Source organism: Herpailurus yagouaroundi, unplaced genomic scaffold (assembly GCF_014898765.1).
Source record: "Herpailurus yagouaroundi ecotype Mexico unplaced genomic scaffold, PumYag 186, whole genome shotgun sequence".
NCBI classification, from domain to species: Eukaryota; Metazoa; Chordata; class Mammalia; order Carnivora; family Felidae; genus Herpailurus; species Herpailurus yagouaroundi.
The window spans coordinates 14832947-14852080 of NW_024412417.1; the positions used below are offsets into that span (position 1 = coordinate 14832947).

The following is a 19134-nucleotide window of genomic DNA, read 5'->3' on the forward strand; positions in this document are numbered from 1 at the left end:
TTACGTTTCCCTTCTCTTGCTGGAGGTAAGAGGAGAGTTTTCTTTGATTTTCACAGTGAGCAACTGGTAGGGCTTCTGGAGATAATATTTATTGAATTGTGGTGGCACAACTAAGGCAGGGACCCCTTGGAATTTTAAACTATCAGTCCAGTCCACATTGAGTCTCTAGTAATTGGTCAATTAAAAGTGTTTCTACAGATGCTAGCTTCAGGTGTGGGCTTCTGCCCCTTGGCTTGTACTTTTGGTAAAATGTGATACTCTGGATCCGTGTGTCTGTTTCTCTAGTTTTCAGGGCAGCAATTTGTTCAGTGACCTAAATTCTTTGATAGATCTAAGAAGAATTGTTGATTTTCAGTTTTGTTCAGCTCTTTGCTTGTTGTAAGGATGGGAGTGATGATTTCCAAGCTCTTTGTGTCTCAGACTGGAATCTGGAAGCCACTCATACACACTTCGAAATGAAGGAATCTGGGTAAATTTTAATTTTGTTCAGGCATTTTTAAAGACAGGATAAAAATAAAAATTTTTAACATAGTGTTTTATTAATTTCGGGTGTACAGTATAGCGATTCACCAATTCCATACAACACTCCCCTTGCCTCTGGTAACCATCAGTTCTCTTGTAATTAAGAATCTGTTTCTTTTTAAGTTTTAATTTTAATTCCAGCTAGTTAACATAGTGTTATATTAGTTTCAAGTATACAATACAGTAATTCAACAATTCCATACATCACCCGATGCTCACCACAAGTGCACTCCTTAATCCCCATCACCTATTTAACCCATGCTCCCACCCTCCTCCCCTCTGCTAACCATCAGTTTGTTCTCTACAAGTAAGAGTTTGTTTCTTGGTTTGTCTCTCTCTCTCTTTCTTTCTACATTGCTCATTTGTCTTGTTTCTTAAATTCCACATGTGAGTGAAATCATATGGTATTCGTCTTTCTCTGATTGGCTTATTTTGCTTAGCATTATACTCACCAGCTCCATCCATGTTATTGCAAATGGCACAATTTTATTCTTTTTTATGGCTGAATAATACTTCATTATATATATGTATATATACACATACTCACCATATCTTCTTTATCCATTCATCTGTTGATGGACACTTGGGCTGCTTCCAAAATTTGGCTACTGTAGATAATGCTGCTGTAAACATCAGGGTGCATATATCCCTTTGAATTAGTGTTTTTGTATTTTTTTTTGGCAAATACCCAGTAGTGTGACTGCTAGATTGTAGGGTAGTTCTATTTTTAATTTTTGAGGGACCTCCATACTGTTCTCCAGAGTTTGCATTCCCACCAACAGTGCACGAGTGTTCCTTTTTCTCCACATCCTCGCCACACCTGTTGTTTCTTGTGTTGTTGATTATAGCCATTCAGACAGGTGTGACATTGTAGTTTTGACTTGTATTTCCCTGAGAGCAAGTGATGATGAACATCTTTTCATGTGTCTATTGGCCACCTGACAGGATAAATCTTTATACTGCCTCATTATGATACACATTTTATTTGGGAAGCTGATGCAAATGTTTGTATATTTCATATGTAGATATTTTACAAAGCCCAGAAATAATTCCTGAATTGGTAATTAAAATTTTTGTCTGTTAATTTTTTAAGATCTTGAAATTAGGAACTGATTGGTAGATTAATATCCATTTGCTTGTGATGAAAACTTTTGTCAGTAATTAAAAGCAACATGATTCCTTGCAGAGATCACCCAGGAATTCTTGAACAATATTTTTCTCATTTACATATTTATCTATTTAAATATTTATTGTTTTTATATACATATCGTTTGGTGAAGGGTAATCTTGCATTGTTCTCCAGTATGATGAGCTGATCTGGTAACCTTTCTTTGGGACCTATTTTGTTCTAAAATGTTAAGAGATTTTTACCTTATTCTCCAGGAAATATAGTAAGTTTTCTAGACAGAATCCAGGGTCACTATAAGTTTTTTGTGTTTGCTTGTTGATATGATAGTTGGTGTTAAATACAATCTTTTATTATTAATCCATTTTATGACTATAGTTAAATACTAAATGATGTGGCTTTAGCTCTAGGATAAAACTATTATACTTTTTTGAAGTTTGTGCAGAGAACATAGGAGATTCCCTTGTGGTTTAATATAGAGATATATAATTAACAATTATATTTATTCTTTGGGACACAAAAATGTATAAGGGTATACCTTTTCACTTATTGCTTATATCATTATAAATAGGAACACACTGGAAAAGAAAATCCATTTGATCTAAAAATAATTTAATGCACAGTGTTACTATAATTTCCTTATGGAAGTCCTAGATTTTAGTAACCAATTTCAGTATCCAATTTTTAGCCTTTCTTTGGGAAGGGAAAAGCTAACGAACTGGTCACCAAGTCATAGGTTTAGGACATAGGTCATAGGTTTAGTCATAGGTCTAGGACCAGTTTTAGGTAAAGTGCGGGAAGCCAGATTTCAGAGGAATCTACTACCCTTGGGTCTGATCTTTCTCTGCCTTTTAAGTATCCAGTGCTATTTCAGTGAAGCACTGAGTTGATTATAGTTTAAATGCATTTTTAGTCTGCTATCTTATATGAATAACTTACTGTAGCTTATAAATATTTAAAATTTAATGTACATAGTTATGTTAGTAGCCGTTTTTAGTTAGATTGGATACCTAACCCCCAACCTTTTTATCTGCTCCTTTAAGCAGTAATTCAATTCATTTGTGAGGCTTTTAAAATACATTTATAAAATTATACATTTTATTTAAAATATGCTTTTACTTCAATTTTTTAAGGAAGAAATTTAAAAAATAAAGAGGAAATCTATTTATCTTCAGTAAACCAAATGTAACTGCGTTTAAAATGGTGCTTTAAAATAAGTCTTTTAAAAGCGTCAGTATCAGTATTAATAAAAATATTCAGAGAACTTGAGTCCTAAATCATGGAATCATTAAAGCAGTGGTAGAGTTGTAATATCGGTCCTCTATTACGCACAAGTGATTCAACTCTTTCTTTTGTGTCAGCTTCATTGACATGTATAATTCCAACCTGTAGCAAAGCACTAACCTTTTCTGTGTAACAAACCTCAGTTTTCATTTTTATATGACCACAAATTGTAGATAGAAGTTTCTTCTTAGTACAGTGCACTCAGTTGTGCAAACTTATCTTTTTAGGGTCAAAGAAGAGCCCAAACCACAACCGACGCAGTAAGTAAACGTATTCAGAGTGCAGTAGGCTTGATTTCTGTACCTTTGCCGTATCCTGCTTCCCGCACCTTGGATGGTATTAGCTTACCCTAATACTGGATAGGCTGCAGCTAGTGTGTCCTCTGCTTTCTGACTCTCTGGCTTGTAAGAGAGCTGCCTGCAGCTTCTTACTTCATCCACATTTTGACCGGATGTAGTTTTTTGCTGCCTGCTTGTGGACTGGTTAAGTGTTCCAACTTAATTTCCCTACATCTGACTGCCTGGATGATAAGTGGAGCTCCCATTTCCATTGGCTGTAGCTTTTGTGCCTGTGTATTTTTATTAGTGTGGATAAGAAAACATTTGACCTACATTGTTATTCATTTGGTTATTCAGTCACATTATTTGCTTATTTAAACAGGTGGTTTCCCTTTAGTGGGATCACTGAACTGGTAAATAACGTTCTTCAGCCCCAGCAAAAACAGCAAAATGAAAAGGAGCCCCAGACGTAAGTAAGCTGATCTGTATAGACTCAATATTCTCTCTGATAGCATAGCATACTGAAGAGTATGTGTTAAAATGCTGCCCTTGGAATATTCCTCCTCAGAAACGAAAATTGTTAGGGTATGAGTTTGACACGTTCACCTTTAATTATCCCGTGGAAATCTAAAAAGAAAACAAGACAGTTTATAGGGTAGTAAAAACGAAGAGAGGTAATTCTCCCCTCAGTTTTAGTATAAATAATGTAAACTGTATTTGTCCAGTAAAGCGTCTTTCTTCCAGTAAAACATCTTTCTCCAATTATGCAATATAGTATAAGATGTGTTTCTTTCAAAAATAACTCAGAGGACATTAAGATCTATTAACCCCCAAATTCTGCCTTTGGTCAAATAGTTTTGGAAAGGTTCTTTTAAAAAAAGGTCAAGGAGTTTTCGTTATTGTAATACTTCTCAGTGTCTAAATGTTCTCCAAAGGGTGTTAGAACATACAGTGTTGACATATTTGACCACTGAATTCTGTTTTCACTGAACATTTCATTACGTTATCAACATACTTTGGGAAGTGCAGCAATTTATTCTCACGTTGACCCGAAACATTAAAAACAAGGTCAGGTCCATTTAGTTTAGTTGTTAGTGGAATAGAAAACATTCTTTAAAAAATTGTTCACGCATGCCTTTTCAACTTTGTGCAAGTAATATTATTTATACTGGCAAGTGGAAGTAACTTTGAGAATGTGAGAACAACACATATTTAATTAAGTTCCAATCTCTCCATGGTAATTGCCATCTTACTGAGACATGCTCTTACACTTAGCCTCTGTGCTTTTTTAAAGTGGGAGTTATGTTTACGAAGAAGATGGTTTGGTTGCAGCAATGGGCGGACTGAGAAGTGACATGAACTCTAGGAGAGGATGACATGTCTATTAGGAGCCCTAAGATGAAATATTCAGAGACGTTCATGTTTGCCTATAATGCAAACTGGAGGATAAATGTCTTCTTGTCTTGTTCTGGATGAGGGTAATCCCCTCATTCATTTTATATGACCTCAGATACCTTTTATTTAAAATTTTATCAGTGTTTTAGTTTCAGCTGACCTAAGGTTATGTTGCAGTATACTACTTCTAATAGTTTACAGTAGTTCCCCTCACCCGTTTCTGCAGATATGTTTCAAGACCCCCAGTGGATGTCTGAAATTGCAGATAGCACATAAACCCTAAATTTACTGTTTTTTTTTTCCTATACATACATACCTATGATAAAGTTTAGTTTATACATTGGGCACAGTAAGAGATAAACAGCAATAACTAATCACAAAATAGAACAATTATAACAATATGCTGTAATAAAATTTATGTAAATGTGGATTCTCTCGCTCAAAGTATCTTGTACAATACTCTTCTTGTGATGATGTGAGTTGATAAAATGCATACGTGATGAGATAACATGAGGTGAAGGATATAGGTCCTGCGACATAGGACTGTTGACTTTGAGGATACATCAGAAGGATCCTCTGCTTCCAGACCACAGTCGACTGTGGGTAACTGAAACCATGGAAAGAGAGACTGAGGATAAGGGGGTAGACTACTGTATATGTAGGTCTAAATTTGGAACTATTGCTGTATTTAATCTAGGTGAAATCAAGACCTGTGTTTGTCTTGACTACTCTTTTATCTTTGGAATCTAGCAGAATGCCTTATCTGTAGGAGGAACTCAGTAAACATTTCTTCATAACTGATTTTTACATGTTTTGTCTTTTATGACATAAGAATACTGTGTTACAAGGAATAGCAATGAATTTAGGAAACTGTTTTCTAATCAAAAGTTGCATTAAAATGACCTATGTCATTATTTTGCTGATTTTCTCTAAGGTACTGAAACATCGTAAAATAGTAAAATTACTATCAAAATATACTTAGATCCAAATTTGCTTCAGTATTAAATTGCTTCAGTTATGTATCTTATTTGTGAGTTTCAGAAAGTAATCAGGATTAAGTTATATTATTTAGTAGATTACACTGGGCATTCAGCAAAATATTTGGTCATAACTTAAAGCAGTGATGTCTGATTATTGAAATAAAGTGACATTTGATTGGCATAAACAAAGGTGAAGTCAAACCTAAAAGACATAGCTTTGCTTCAGTAATAAATATAATTCCATTTGCTTTGATTATTTAGGTAGGAAGATGGTAGGAGAAAAGACTTGCACTTTTGGATGTTTTAAAATTTAATTATTGATTTTAGGTATTATTTCCATTAAAGTATCTTGGGCAACTAATTCTTCTTACTGATCTGTGATTTATACCGTTATAAAAATTCAGAATCAGTAGATTCTCTCAATAGTTACCTTCCTCATCTTACACTTCTGTTATGCTGAAGAATTTTGGTATATAATTTTCCAGAAGCTTTCCTTTTAATTACCTTTCTGATCCATAGACCAGGATTACTTGTGAATCTTCTCTTCTAATTCATCTTCCCGAGTTCTAAGACTTCTTTCTGAGTCGTCTAATTTTTTTCTCTCTTTGGCTACCATTTGAATGGGACAACTTCCTGTCTGCTTACTTTGTATTCATTCATCCATAAAATTATTTCCAAGAGCTGAATTCCAGGTATTCATTTAATACATAAGAAGTAGGACTTATGTTTCTTCATACTCCATATAAACATCTTCATAGTAGAATAACTAAGTAGATATTTTATCAGATAGTATTAAACATCTGATAATTTTTGAACAGTAATTTCATTTTTATGAATTTATAGAAGTCTCATTTTGTGGTCATTCAAAGCTATAATAATGTAAGTTTCTTGAAGTCTGTGTTTTTGGAGTTTATTTTGTAGTTCTTTAATATAACAGGAAGACTTACTAATTTTGATATGGGTAATTCATGTGAAATTGTAGGTATAACTAGACCAGTGTGTCCAACTCTGACTTTGAATCAGTTTTAAGGCATAGAAAGTCAATTGATCCATGTTTCAGGTGTCATTCCATTCAGCCTTTGTGGAAATTCCTTATTATACAAATTAAATAATTTTAATTTTACTTTCTCTTTTTTTCACTATTTTTTTTTCGCATCAGCATCAAAATGAGGGAAAATTTCTATAAAGGCAATATAATGTCGGTTGTATGTAAAGTGTAAAACAAGTCCCTGAGTAATGAAGGATGGGCCTAGTAGGAAAGAAAAATGTTAAATTCTTTGTAATGCAACTGTTAATGTAACTTTTTGTTCCCAATATCTACCATAATATCAAATTGAGTTAGAAAGTTTTCAAATACAGATTAATTAAAACTGATCAATTGGATTAGTTTGTTTTGAATTTTCATGTAATAACAATTTTATTCATGTTGTAACATAGTAATAAATATACCTCGGAAATAGGAAAATCTAAAATTTTAGTCATTTGAATCAAACAGCCATTTAATATTGTACTTCTCTTTGATTATGAAGTCTTTTAATAGGAAACAGTGCTAAGAGGAGGAGTGTTTTAAGCACAGAGAACATCCTATGTGAACATTTTTAAGTAGCAAAGGATTTGAGGGACAAGGAGGACCAGTGTGGCTGTCATTCAGTGGGCAAGATGGAGTGTAGTGGGAGACGAGGTTCCAGAGGTAGGACTCAGAGAAGGCAGTGTTTTTATAGAGAATAATAGAGTTTGGATCTGTGTCAGTATAAAAGGAAAATAATTGGAAACTTTAAAACATGGGTGCGACATGATTTGCTTTGTGTACAAAGATCAATCTGGCTGCTCTATGGCTAGAGTGACTGAGAATCGAAGTGGACCGAGCAGTAAGGAAGCTTTTCTGAAAGACTTGTAGGAATTATGATGACTTGCACTAGGCTGATTACGGTGAAAATGAAGAGGAGTGGAATGGGGATACATTATTAGTGTCATAGATATGGAGGAAGTTAGTAAGGAAGAGAAAAGAGCCAAGGAGCCTGATTTCTGATTGGAGGAACTAATTGGGTGGTGATGCCATTAACTGTGATCAAGAAGGGGAAAGGACAAACAGGTTAGCACTAGCCACAGGAACTTAAGTTTTAAACTTTTTATGTTTAAGATGCTATAAATTGGCTTGTTTTGAAGGAGAATTTGGATTGACTGGAGTTATAACTTTTGCTGTTGTCCACGTGGTACATAAAGCTAAAAGAATAGAGAAGAGAACTTAGAGAGTGTGTGAGTGTGTGAAGAAGAGCAGATAAGAAGGTCCATGATTGAGCCCTGAAGAATTCTCACACTGTGCAGATTAGTGGGAATTCAGAGATAAAAGGACTATGGTTTCTGCTCTCACAAATATTTCTCATTCAAGCGGGAAAAAGACATGCTGGTAAACAATGAAAATCAATATTGTGGAGATTTCTGGTTTCCTCTTTGACATGTAAAGAGTTTGGAAGTTGTTACTGTCATCCTCACAACAAGAAAAAGCTGAACAAATTGAAAATCAACAACTCAACATCTATCGTATAATTGAGATCACAGGGCAAATCAGTGCCCTGCCATGTGGAGGGAGAGGCAAATAAAGAACCACAGCTTACTGGGAGCAGAAACTATTGGAACTAGGATCTGGTAGGAAAACTTAAACTATTAACTGACGAACTATTGAAGGCTGGGTGTGGACTGACTTAAGAGTTACAAATTCCTGGGAGCCCAGCCGTAAGGGAACACCCTTCCCAACCTCCCCAATTTTGTGAGTTTTTTTTTTTAAAAAATTTTATGTCTATTTATTTTTGAGAAAGAGAGAAAGAGAGAGAGAGAGAGAGAGAGAGAGAGAGAGAGAGAGAGAGAGAGAGACAGGCAGGGAGACACAATCCGAGGCAGGTGCCAGGGTCTGAGCTGTCAGCACAGAGCCCAACACGGAGGTCTAACTCACGAACTGTGAAATCATGACCTGAGCTGAAATCGGATGCTTAACCGACTAAGCCACCCAGGTACCCCTCTAATTTTGTGAGTTGTACCTCGAGGAACCTCACCAGGTTCTCAAGGTGAAGATCAGTGAACAGTTCTGTCACACTTTCAGCAGGGAGGAGGGTAAAAGTAACCATTTTGAAATACTCCTAGAGCTTTTTGTTCTCAAGGGAACCTAGCCAATGTGAGAGAAGGGAAATGCCCGACTGCAGCCCCCTCTAGCCGTCCCACCTCACTGAAAGGGGAAAAGAAACTCAGAAGCACTTGTGAAGGTCATAGCCCAGGATACAGGCCCACTAAAAGACTGACACTTATTTATAGGATTATAGAAGAACACTTCTCTTTAAAGTGGCATTTCAGGGATCCAGGCTGCTTCTGTGTTCTTGGTAAGCCAACTGGAACACTTAGCCAGTGGAGGAAGAGAGAGAATGGGGAGAATGGAGAATGGAGAATGGAGAATGGAGAACGTATTCTTACCTACATAAGACTGGTCACTTTTGCTCACAGCTTGTTCCCAGAACTTGTCACAAGGCACTTAACTAACTGCAAGGAGTCTAGAAAGACTCTCCATGTGGTCATGAAGAGAGGTATCTCTATAATATGAACAGTAGGACATCTACTACTGTTAGTTCATTTGATTTTCATTTATTGCAATGAGATGGAAATTTCAGGATGCCAAAAGGTAAAGATTTGCCACTAAACAAGGATAACTACAATTTTAGTCCTCACTCTTGGTAATGTTGATTCTGTTGAAGCTGATGAAATGACTTGGGATCAAGGTCTAATTTTTATGAGACTGAAGGTTAGGGTTAATAATATGACAAAGACTCAAATACAGAAATGTCTAGAAGGAAGGAACATCTATTAAATTTTATCAGTGGGATTACAGGGAGATTTTTGCATTTTCTTAGGTGGCAGTGAAAGACTAAAGGAGATTAAAAATGTGATAACAATGAAAATATATATGAAAGCATATTGAGAAAACTTTAGTTGACCAGTAGAGTACCAAAGGATAATAATAACTAAGATAAACAGTAAAAAAAAACAATTTTAAAAAGGAGGAGTAGAAATATCAGAAAATCATCCTTTTCTTTTTGGATGGAAGCTATCTATTTTAGTTAGTCATCTGCCTCATGCAAGAGTCCATTGCAGAGATCATTTGCTTCTGGAGAATCCTTAAGATCCTCTTATTTAAGATCCCCTGATGGAGCAGATTTCCAATAGTCCAGGCGAAATTATTTATGTCTTTTTAGGTGCAAAGCATGAATCCAAGGATCAGCATTTTGAAGCGCTAATTGTTAACATGGCATGTTACAGTCTTCAAGACTGCAGGGTAGTTTTTCTTTCCCGTCTCTTCCAGAAGACTAAATCTCTATATTTCAGGTCATAGAGAGTACCTTAGAAGAATGTTTTGGAGATGCTTATACCTGTTGTTGATAAGAATGAGTGTATCATGATTCTGTGATGGCTGTACTTAGTCATGTTAACTTGCAATGGAGCTAGATCTAGGGTCAGAGGTGAAATTTCTAAGAGTCCTGGCATGCTATTATTAAGTCATAAGGGAGAGCTGATGACCTCAAGAAGGGTTGATTTTCTTGTTTTGAAGGCAAATGGCAATGGAAATTGAAAGGTCCTTGAGGTTATTATTAATTTAATTTTACTTCAAAAATTCCACTTGGTCTTTCTGCTTTTTCTGAAGATTGAGGATGAGATAGATAAAGATGTTTTCATGTAAGCTATGTGCTTCGTATTGGTGCTTGACTGGTCAAAGCAGTTGACCTGCAGTGGTAAGAGAGTGAATGAATTCCTGCACATGGTATGTTTCCAGGCCTAACTTAGATGTTCTTCAGTCTAGTCTAAAACTGACCACGTTGGGCACCTGGGTGGCTCAGTTGGTTAAGCATCTGACTTCAGCTCAGGTCATGATCTCGTACTTTGTGAATTCGAGCCCCACATTGGGCTCTGTGCTGACAGCTCAGAGCCTGGAGCTTGCTTCAGATTCTGTGTCTCCCTCTCTCTCTCTGCCCCTTCCCCATTCGTGCACACACACACGTGTGCCCTATGTCTCTTAGAAATAAATAAACATTAAAAAAAATTAATAAAATAAAATTGACCACCTCAGTCATGTGCCTTTGAACCGCCTTAAATTCCTTTTGGCTCAAGAAAGGGATATATAAATAAGAATTATGAATGATAGATTGCTTAATCAGAAAATGCATTTAGAAAAATTGATAAAAGTAGCAAAGTGCTTATTGCCGCGTAAAATTTTTATTAAAACGTAACATATGTAGTGAAAGGTGTACAAACTGAAAATACGCAAGTCATCGAACTGCCAGACAGCGAACATATCTGGAAATCATTACTGAGAGCAAGAAGCAGAACATCACCAGCCCTCCAGTATCTCTTTCTCATACTCCCTTCCAGGGAAGATTACTTCCCACCCCAAAGGGTAACTTCATCCTTTTATCTAGCACTACAGACCGTACAAATAATGTATGTTTTATACGAATGGGATCATGTTGTGTATATTCTGTCGGATCTGTGCCATCTGGTTCACCATAATATTTGTGAGATTCATCTAAATGATTGCATGTGGCTGTATTTCATTCATTCTCATAGTTGTATGGTGCTCTAGTATGTGAATATACTACAATTTATCTACCTGTTTACTATTGATATGCATATCAATTAGGTTTTTCCAATTTTTGGTTGTTATGATTAGTGCTGCTATATATATTCTGTTGCCATTATTTTTTTCCTGTTACTTTGGAGGAGAATTTTGTAGTTATTTGTGAAAATGAAGTACGTAAGCGATTTTAAAATATTTGCAAATAGCAAAGCTAAGCATTATGTCTGGGTCGTTAGTCTCTAGTGTCTTGTTTATTTATTTGGTAATGCTGTAGGTACTATTTCTCGAGTATGCCCTATTGTTTGATGTTTTGGTGCCTCTGCATCTGGCCAAGAAAGGGAGGAACAGCGCATAGGATGATATGGTCTGATTTGTATTTTATAACAAACATTAGGGCTATAATAGTCACTTAGGGAGCTGCATAGAAGTTCAGATGAGCGAGGTGCTAAGTGACTGGGACGGCCATGTATGTGGCATATGTTTATTCTTTTATCATAAAAGGACATTAATTCTTTCTCTCGGCTGGTTAGTAATGCAGTGGCTTTCATACTTCTTTTTTTAAACTTCCATCCATGAAGAGAAATATATTTTGCACTATAACCCAGTATACACATACTACATATAAATTTTAATGCACAATAGAAACAAGATTTGCATGAAATGCTTACTTGCACTCCTTCCAATGTGCTGATCTATTTTATTAAAAAACTGTGAGCCTTGGCCAGCTAAATTGATTTTGTGTCCTAGTACTGGGTTGTAGTCTGCAGTTTGAAAAGCACTCTTAAAAAAGTGTGTGGCTACACTCAATGATAACATTCCATAACTGCATGCCATAAACTTGTAGAAGGCTCTACTTTAAATTCACTCACTCTCTGATGAAAATCAGTGTTAAAATGATGTTTATTTTAATGCTTCAGGTTTTTTTTTTTGATAAACAAGTCCTAAATTAAGGTTAGTTTCACAGATTTGGGCTTTTTTTTTTTTTAATGTTTATTTATTTTTGAGAAAGAGAGAGAGACAGCGTGACCAGAGGAAGGGCAGAGAGAGAGGGAGACGCAGAATCTGAAGCCGGCTCCGGGCTCTGAGCACAGAGTCCGATGCAGGGCTCGAACCCACAAGCTGTGAGATCATGACCTGAGCTGAAGTTGGACACTTAACCGACTGAGCCACCCAAGTGCCCCACAGATTTGGGTTGTTAAAAAAAAGCTTTATAAATAATGTTTTCAATTTAAACGCTGGAATAATAATCATAGTTAAGAAGAGTGAGAATACAGTAATACTAGTTTTGTATTTGATAATTTTATTCCTTTAAGATAAAAAGGTTAGACACTCAGACAATACTATAATACTAAAACATTGTACCATAGGTAATGTAGAACATGGGGGAACAGATGCTTCTTCTATAAGGAAGAGAGCCAACCAAGTTTAAGCCCAGACATAAAGAACACATAAATGAGAAGAGAGAATGGGGAAACTTTGAGCTAGGTTGTCTTCATGTGTTATTTTAGTTACTCATGATAGTAACTCTGAAGTCTGTGTTAAAATCCCACTAGTCTCATACAGCTAATAGGATCTTAGACCATGTTTAGAGAAGAATCTTTATTTTTCCCTGCTGTAGATTTCCTTGAAATACTGAATTGTTCTTGCTTATTCAAAATACCTCAACTCAGTTTGGTATTTCATTGGCTCCTATTGCCCTATATTTTGCTCACATTACAGTCTGTGCATTTAAAAACATTATTTTGAGATGGAATCTGTAGGATTCACCAACTTGTTAAAGACATCCATTTAAAGAAGATTAAAGACCTCTATAAGATACTCTCGTGTTTCATATGTTGTTTCAGAAGAAAAGTAAATTAATATGGTGCCTAAGAAGGCACATATTAATTACCTAGTGTGTGTCACAATCACAGTGTTGGGCAAAAGATGAATGGTCCTTGACAGATTGTATACATAAGAATAATTACAATAAAATGTATTGTTCAGAAGTGCAACCTCAAGGTCGATGTTTGACTCTGCCTCGTGGTGGGGATCAGACAGGATGGCTGAAATCTGAGCTAGGTCTTGAATATTGAAAGAGTGTAGTAAGTTAAAAAAAAAAAGTAAATTTTATTCTATTTGATGGAACAGCATCTGCAAAGGTGTGAAAGAGCTGGATGTGCTTGGAGAACTGTAGGAGAACATTATTGGTCTAATGTAAATGTTAGAATTATTATTCAGATATCTTGGTTGCCATCAAGATAGATAGCAATTGTGTTACTGTATCATGACGTAGTTCCAGGTTTACAATTATCTGCATCAATCTGAGATTAACTGTGATATACTTAGCACAAACTGTAAAACATGTAAATAATGGTGTCAGAGTTTCTTTTTCCGTTTATTATTATTTTTTAGGTAATGAGCAAATGGTGTTTTACTCAGGAGCAGTGTAGAAAAGTGTTTTACTTCCTAATGTCTTTTTCGAAGAAGTACTTTATTTTGGTTAGGCAGAAAGAAGTTGAAGGTGGAATATTTATAGTGGTCTTAAAATGTTTCTTCTATTTGTCATTTTTTCCCCAGAATTGAATTTGTTGAATACTTTTGTTTAAGATACAAATTTCAGAGAAGCAACAAAATGCACTTTCCCCTCGGCGTCAGAAAGGGGAATCTTCATATTGAAGACGAATCATTTCCTAATGTCAATTATAAGCTATGAGTGTACTTTTACTTCTTTTAAACCTCAGTTTGTAACATCGAGGTGATTTCACTTGTGAATGAAATCATCATTTCAATTCCAAAGATTCTATATCTGGCGATTATATAAAAGGTTTTTCTTTTTTTTTTTTTTTTAAGAAATGGACTTCCTGAATTTCCTTGTCTTTTGGATATTGGTTATCATGAAACACAAAAACAAAGTCATGTATTAAAGATACATATTAAATATAAAGAATTATTATCTAAAGAACTTCATTTAAATTTTAACATAAAGAGTATTTCAAGGTGGGTTTAAACGTGTGTGCATGCAATTGTTACAAACTGTTTTGGAGAAATGTTTTTAGCATACAAGGAGTGGGCCAAATATCTGATTTATTCAAGATAGTTTTATGATATTTCTCATCTGTGTCTTACTGATTTCTATAACCTGTAATGTGACAAACTATGTTGAATATCAGATAATATGGGGAATAATTCTTAGCAAGGAAGTCAAGATATTCTCGCCCAGGCTGCCTCTCTGGCATCTCCCACTATATTTCTCTTCCCCTTCTTTTCTCATACACACTTTATGCCAAATGACAATACTCTCAACTTCCTGAATTCTCCATCTGTTTTCATGCTTTGCATATGAAATACTAAAGGTTGAATCAGTCTCCATTTTCTGCCTATCACAATTTTGCGTATCCTTAAAGTCCAGGATGTGTAGGATATTTAAAAACTGAAACATCTGTGACGTCATAGAAGTCTTCTATGAAGTCATGCCAACACCATCCACAATTAATGGCTTTTTCTTTGTGTTGCAAAACCATTTTTCTTACATATTTATTTAGTATATGTTTCATTTTTCCTTGTGTTATAGTTTATTGATATTCATCTTAGGTCTATGCTTGTTCATATATGTCTGTCTTACTGATGACAAGATTGGCTCATATTCAACTTTAAATTTTTGCTCCATCACTTATAAAATAGGGTACACATAGTACACATTTGTGTATTCATTGTTAATTCAGCATTTGTAAATATTTATTGAGGACGTGGCTATGGGCCATGGATCATGCTTCTCAGTGGGATAGAATGGACAGCAGAAACAGACAAAATAATCCTCACAAATTATATTTTCTAATTAGAGAGACAGGCATTAATCAAATAATCGTATATATGAATAAAAGGAAGGATGTGGAAATGCTATAGTATACTATAGTGCTTTGAAAATACTTCATGGAGGGATTTAACATAGTCAGAGATGCTAAGGAGAAATTTTCCAAGGAAGTGCAGTGAGAATACTGAGGAGTTATGGAAGTGAAGAGTACAAAGTGTCATTGTTACGTTGGCCTCATGAAATTGTCGGGGAACTTTCTTTCGCTTTTCTTCTGAAACAACATATAAAACATGAGAGTACTTTATAGAAGTCCTTAATCTGGTTTTTAAATGGATGCCTTTAACAGGTTGGTGAATCCTATAGGCTCCATCTCAAAATAATGTTTTTAAATGCACAGAATGTAATGCAAGGAAAATATAGGTCAATAAAGGAGCCAATTAAATTGGGAAAAAAAACCCCCATATATTTATGGACTCCTTGGGGGTAGATGAGAAGTTAAGATGAAGAAAGCTGAGTTAAAAAATTCACCTGTAAAGCCGTATAGGTGGTGACTGTCTTTTGAGGGTTGGCAATAAATGCACTTAATGTGTTAGTAGGAGAGAAGACACAACATTGTAAAGATGTCAAATCTCCTAAAACAAATCTATCAATGCAATGCAATTTTAGTAGAAATTCCACCAAGAGTTTCAAGAGAATTGGATTAAAGGATTAAAGTATTTATGTAGAAGAAAAACATTTACAAATAGCAAAGAAATTTTTCTAACAGAAGAGCAAAGAGGAAGATTCCTTTTGCCAGATATCAAAATGAGTTACAAAGGCCCAGGTAGTATATGTTCTGGAATATGTGGCATTCCTTTACATTTGTTTTTTTTTTTGTTTGTTTGTTTTTTCCCCTGAGATTATCCCATTAGTAAAAGAAAATGGCTTTATTTTGAGTTGTTAACAATATCTGTCTTATTATGAAAGCCCAGGATTAGTTTGAACTACAAAGTACTGCTGAGTGAAGACACATTATCCTGAAAGGACCTCAAACAAATATACTTATACCTATAGGTATTACCCGACGGAATCTGTGAAAGGGGAGATAAAGAAATTAAGCGTTAGTCTAGAAATTACTGGGGGGTATGGCCTCACAATGGTTAGTATTGGAAGTTGTGGTAAACAAACCTTTTAAAGATTAAAGAAGGAGTCATGTAAATGGTTAGCTTGTGAGGATCATGAAAACATATCTATGAGATGAGTAAGAAAACAGCAGCAACCACAAAAACATCTGTGGCTGGTTATAAAATTATCAGGAATAGCAGGATTTCCAGGAACTGATAGATTAAAAAGTTCCAATTTTTCAAGTAACTCAGAAGTGAAGAAAATTTACTTTGGAAAACACTGAGTTCCTTGAGTGGCTTTAGTGATGAGGGAGACATTGATGTGGAAAATACACATGAAAATTTGGATAAAATAGGGGTGCGTGGCTGGCTCACTTGGTAGAGCATGAAACTTTAGATCTTGGCGTTGTGAGCTCAAGACCCATGTTGGTTGTAGAGATTACGTAAAGATAAAATCTTTAAAAAAAATTTGGAAAAAAATAGTTTTATGAAGCAATAAAGTGGAAAAAGCAATATTTATAATTTGATGTGTATATCTTTTAAATATTTATTTGTAATGTTTTAAATTAAAGTGTATCTTTGACTTTTATGTCTATATTCAGGATCTGCAAAATGTGGTGTGTGGGTCAAATCCTGCCTGCTGCCTGTTTCTGTAAATAAAGTGTTATTGGAACACAGTCATACTTACTTGTTTTTGTACTGTCTGTGGCTGCTTTCACATCCTAAGGGCAGAGCTGAGTAGTTGTGACAGAGGCCCTATAGTCCACAATACTTAAAACATATACCGTCTAGCTCTTTACAGAGAGTTTGCTGATCTCTGATCTATATCACTGGAAAGTTATATATTTAAATTTATATTCAATTTAAATCTTTTAGACCCTTCATTGTATTTGGAGTTTGGTTCTGACAGTGTTGTTCTGGAGTAGGAACAGCGCAAAAATCAATGAAATAGAATACAGAGTCTGTAAATAGACCTATGCACATGTGGGAACTTAGTATATGATAGATTGCCATCACAAATAAGTGGAAGAAAGGATGGACTATTTAATGGTGCTGGGAAAATGCAATCTCTATATGGAGAAGATTGAAATTAAATTCTTGCATCATATCACATATAAAAATAAACTTCAGATCGATTAAAAGCCGAAATGTGAGAGGCAAAATTATAAAGCTATTAGGAGAGACCAGAATTTTTTTGTGACTGACTTAGGGATAAGTAAGAATTTTTTATAGCCAGCCACTGAAACCACAAACCCTGAAGGGAGAAATTGATGTATTTGACTATATCAAAATTAAAGATTTCTGTTTAACAAAGGACATCATGTACAAAATTAACAATCATCAGACTAGGATATTTGTTTTGCCTGACTTATAAATGATTAACATATAGGTTATATAGGATCCTACTGCAAATCATCCAGGAAAATACGGGAAATCCAACAGAGGATTGGATGCAACTGGAGTAAGGGTGGAGTGAATAGACAATTCATAGGAGAGGCAGTCCAGTGGCGTGAACTTTATCAGAAGTCAGAAAAACATGAACTGAAAAAAAAAAAAAACCAACAAAACCACATCAATTTGTATCTACTAAAGCTGAAAAAATATTAGAAGTGAAATAATATCACACATTGGCACAGACAAGAAAAACTGGAACCTTCGTACCCTTCTTGCAGGTATGCTAACCGGGTTAAGCCACTTGGGAGAGCAGTTTCTAAATATTTAGTGAACCTGAGTATGTATACCATATTCCTGCATGTATATCCCAGAGAAAACCATACTGGCTTACCTCAGAGTTATTGTGTGTTGAGTTCCAGACCACCGCGGTAAAGTGAATATCGAAATAAAGCAAGTCAAATGAAATTCTTGGTTTCCAAGTGCATATGAAAGTTATGTGTGCGCTATACTGTAGTCTATAGTGTGCAGTAGCATTCTAAGAAAAAAACCAATGTATATACCTTAATTAAAAAGTACTGTCTTGTTAAAAAATGCTCTCATTACTGATTACCGATCACTGTAACAAATAGAATAATAATGAAAAAGTTTGAAATATTGTGACAATTACCAAAACGACACAAACATTATATGAGCAAATGCTGTTGGAGAAATGGTGCCAGTAAACTTGCTCGATGCAGTGCGTAAACCTTCAATTTGTAAAACATGCAATATCTGAAAAGTGCAATAAAATGAGTATTTACACAGGTATGCATGTATATGGGTTTATGAATACATCATTACAGAAATACGGTATCGTAATGAGTTATAAAGGGCCAACTTAAAAAAATAAATGGATGAATAAAATGTGATTTATGTAAATGGAACATTATACATCCATTAAATGCATGAACTAGATACAAAAACTGTAGTGGTTAAAAGCATGGATTCTGGAGCAACACTGAATTTGGATCTGGTTTTAATGATTTACCATCTGTGTGATCATGAGCAAAATGGATTCTCTGCAGAATAGCAATAAAAATAGGATTAATAATAATAGTACCTATCTACTTGATACACCATAAACACCATATGCATTATGCAGTTTTAGATTTAAATATAAAAATGTAAAGTTAAGTGACAAACATAAGCAGAAACAAGTAAATGGCATAATGCCATTTATGTAAATATACAAGACTGGTTATCCGATAGAAGGGAAATCACACTGGGAAAAGGAAAATAATGAATTAAAATAGAAGCCAAGCATGGATCAGTGCCATAAAGCTTATGATCAGCTATTCTGGATACCTAAGGTTTAAAAAAAGCAAAAGGAAAAAAAAAAAGAAAACAAAAAGTGCATTGCAATCCATTCCAGGTGGAAGCAAGAGCATGTATAAAGCGCAAAGACCAGTAATGAGATACCCAATGATGAGTCTGAAGAATGAAAGAAAGCCAGAATAGCTTTAACAGAATGAGGGTAAAGAAACAGTGCAAAACTTGAGGTTGAAAAGGGAATGTATGCCAGAATATTCAAGGCTTTGTAAGTCTTCACAAGAAGTTTTTTCTTTCTTTCTTTCTTTCTTTCTTTCTTTCTTTCTTTCTTTCTTT

At 35.0% G+C, this 19134-nt stretch overlaps 1 protein-coding gene across 34 annotated transcripts in view; it reads left to right on the plus strand.

The window, feature by feature from the left end:
• The window catches only part of RIMS2 (regulating synaptic membrane exocytosis 2), a 617389-nt gene that overhangs the window by 93332 nt on the left and 504923 nt on the right, over window positions 1–19134 (plus strand). For 20 of the 34 annotated variants that reach the window (XM_040494185.1, XM_040494187.1, XM_040494223.1 and 17 more), the window contains exons 2-3: window positions 3160–3192; window positions 3593–3679. The exons of the other annotated variants lie outside the window; for them this stretch is intronic. In XM_040494185.1, the coding sequence (XP_040350119.1) occupies window positions 3160–3192; window positions 3593–3679 (120 nt within the window). The remainder of the gene's footprint in view (window positions 1–3159; window positions 3193–3592; window positions 3680–19134) is intronic. 34 annotated transcript variants of the gene reach the window in all.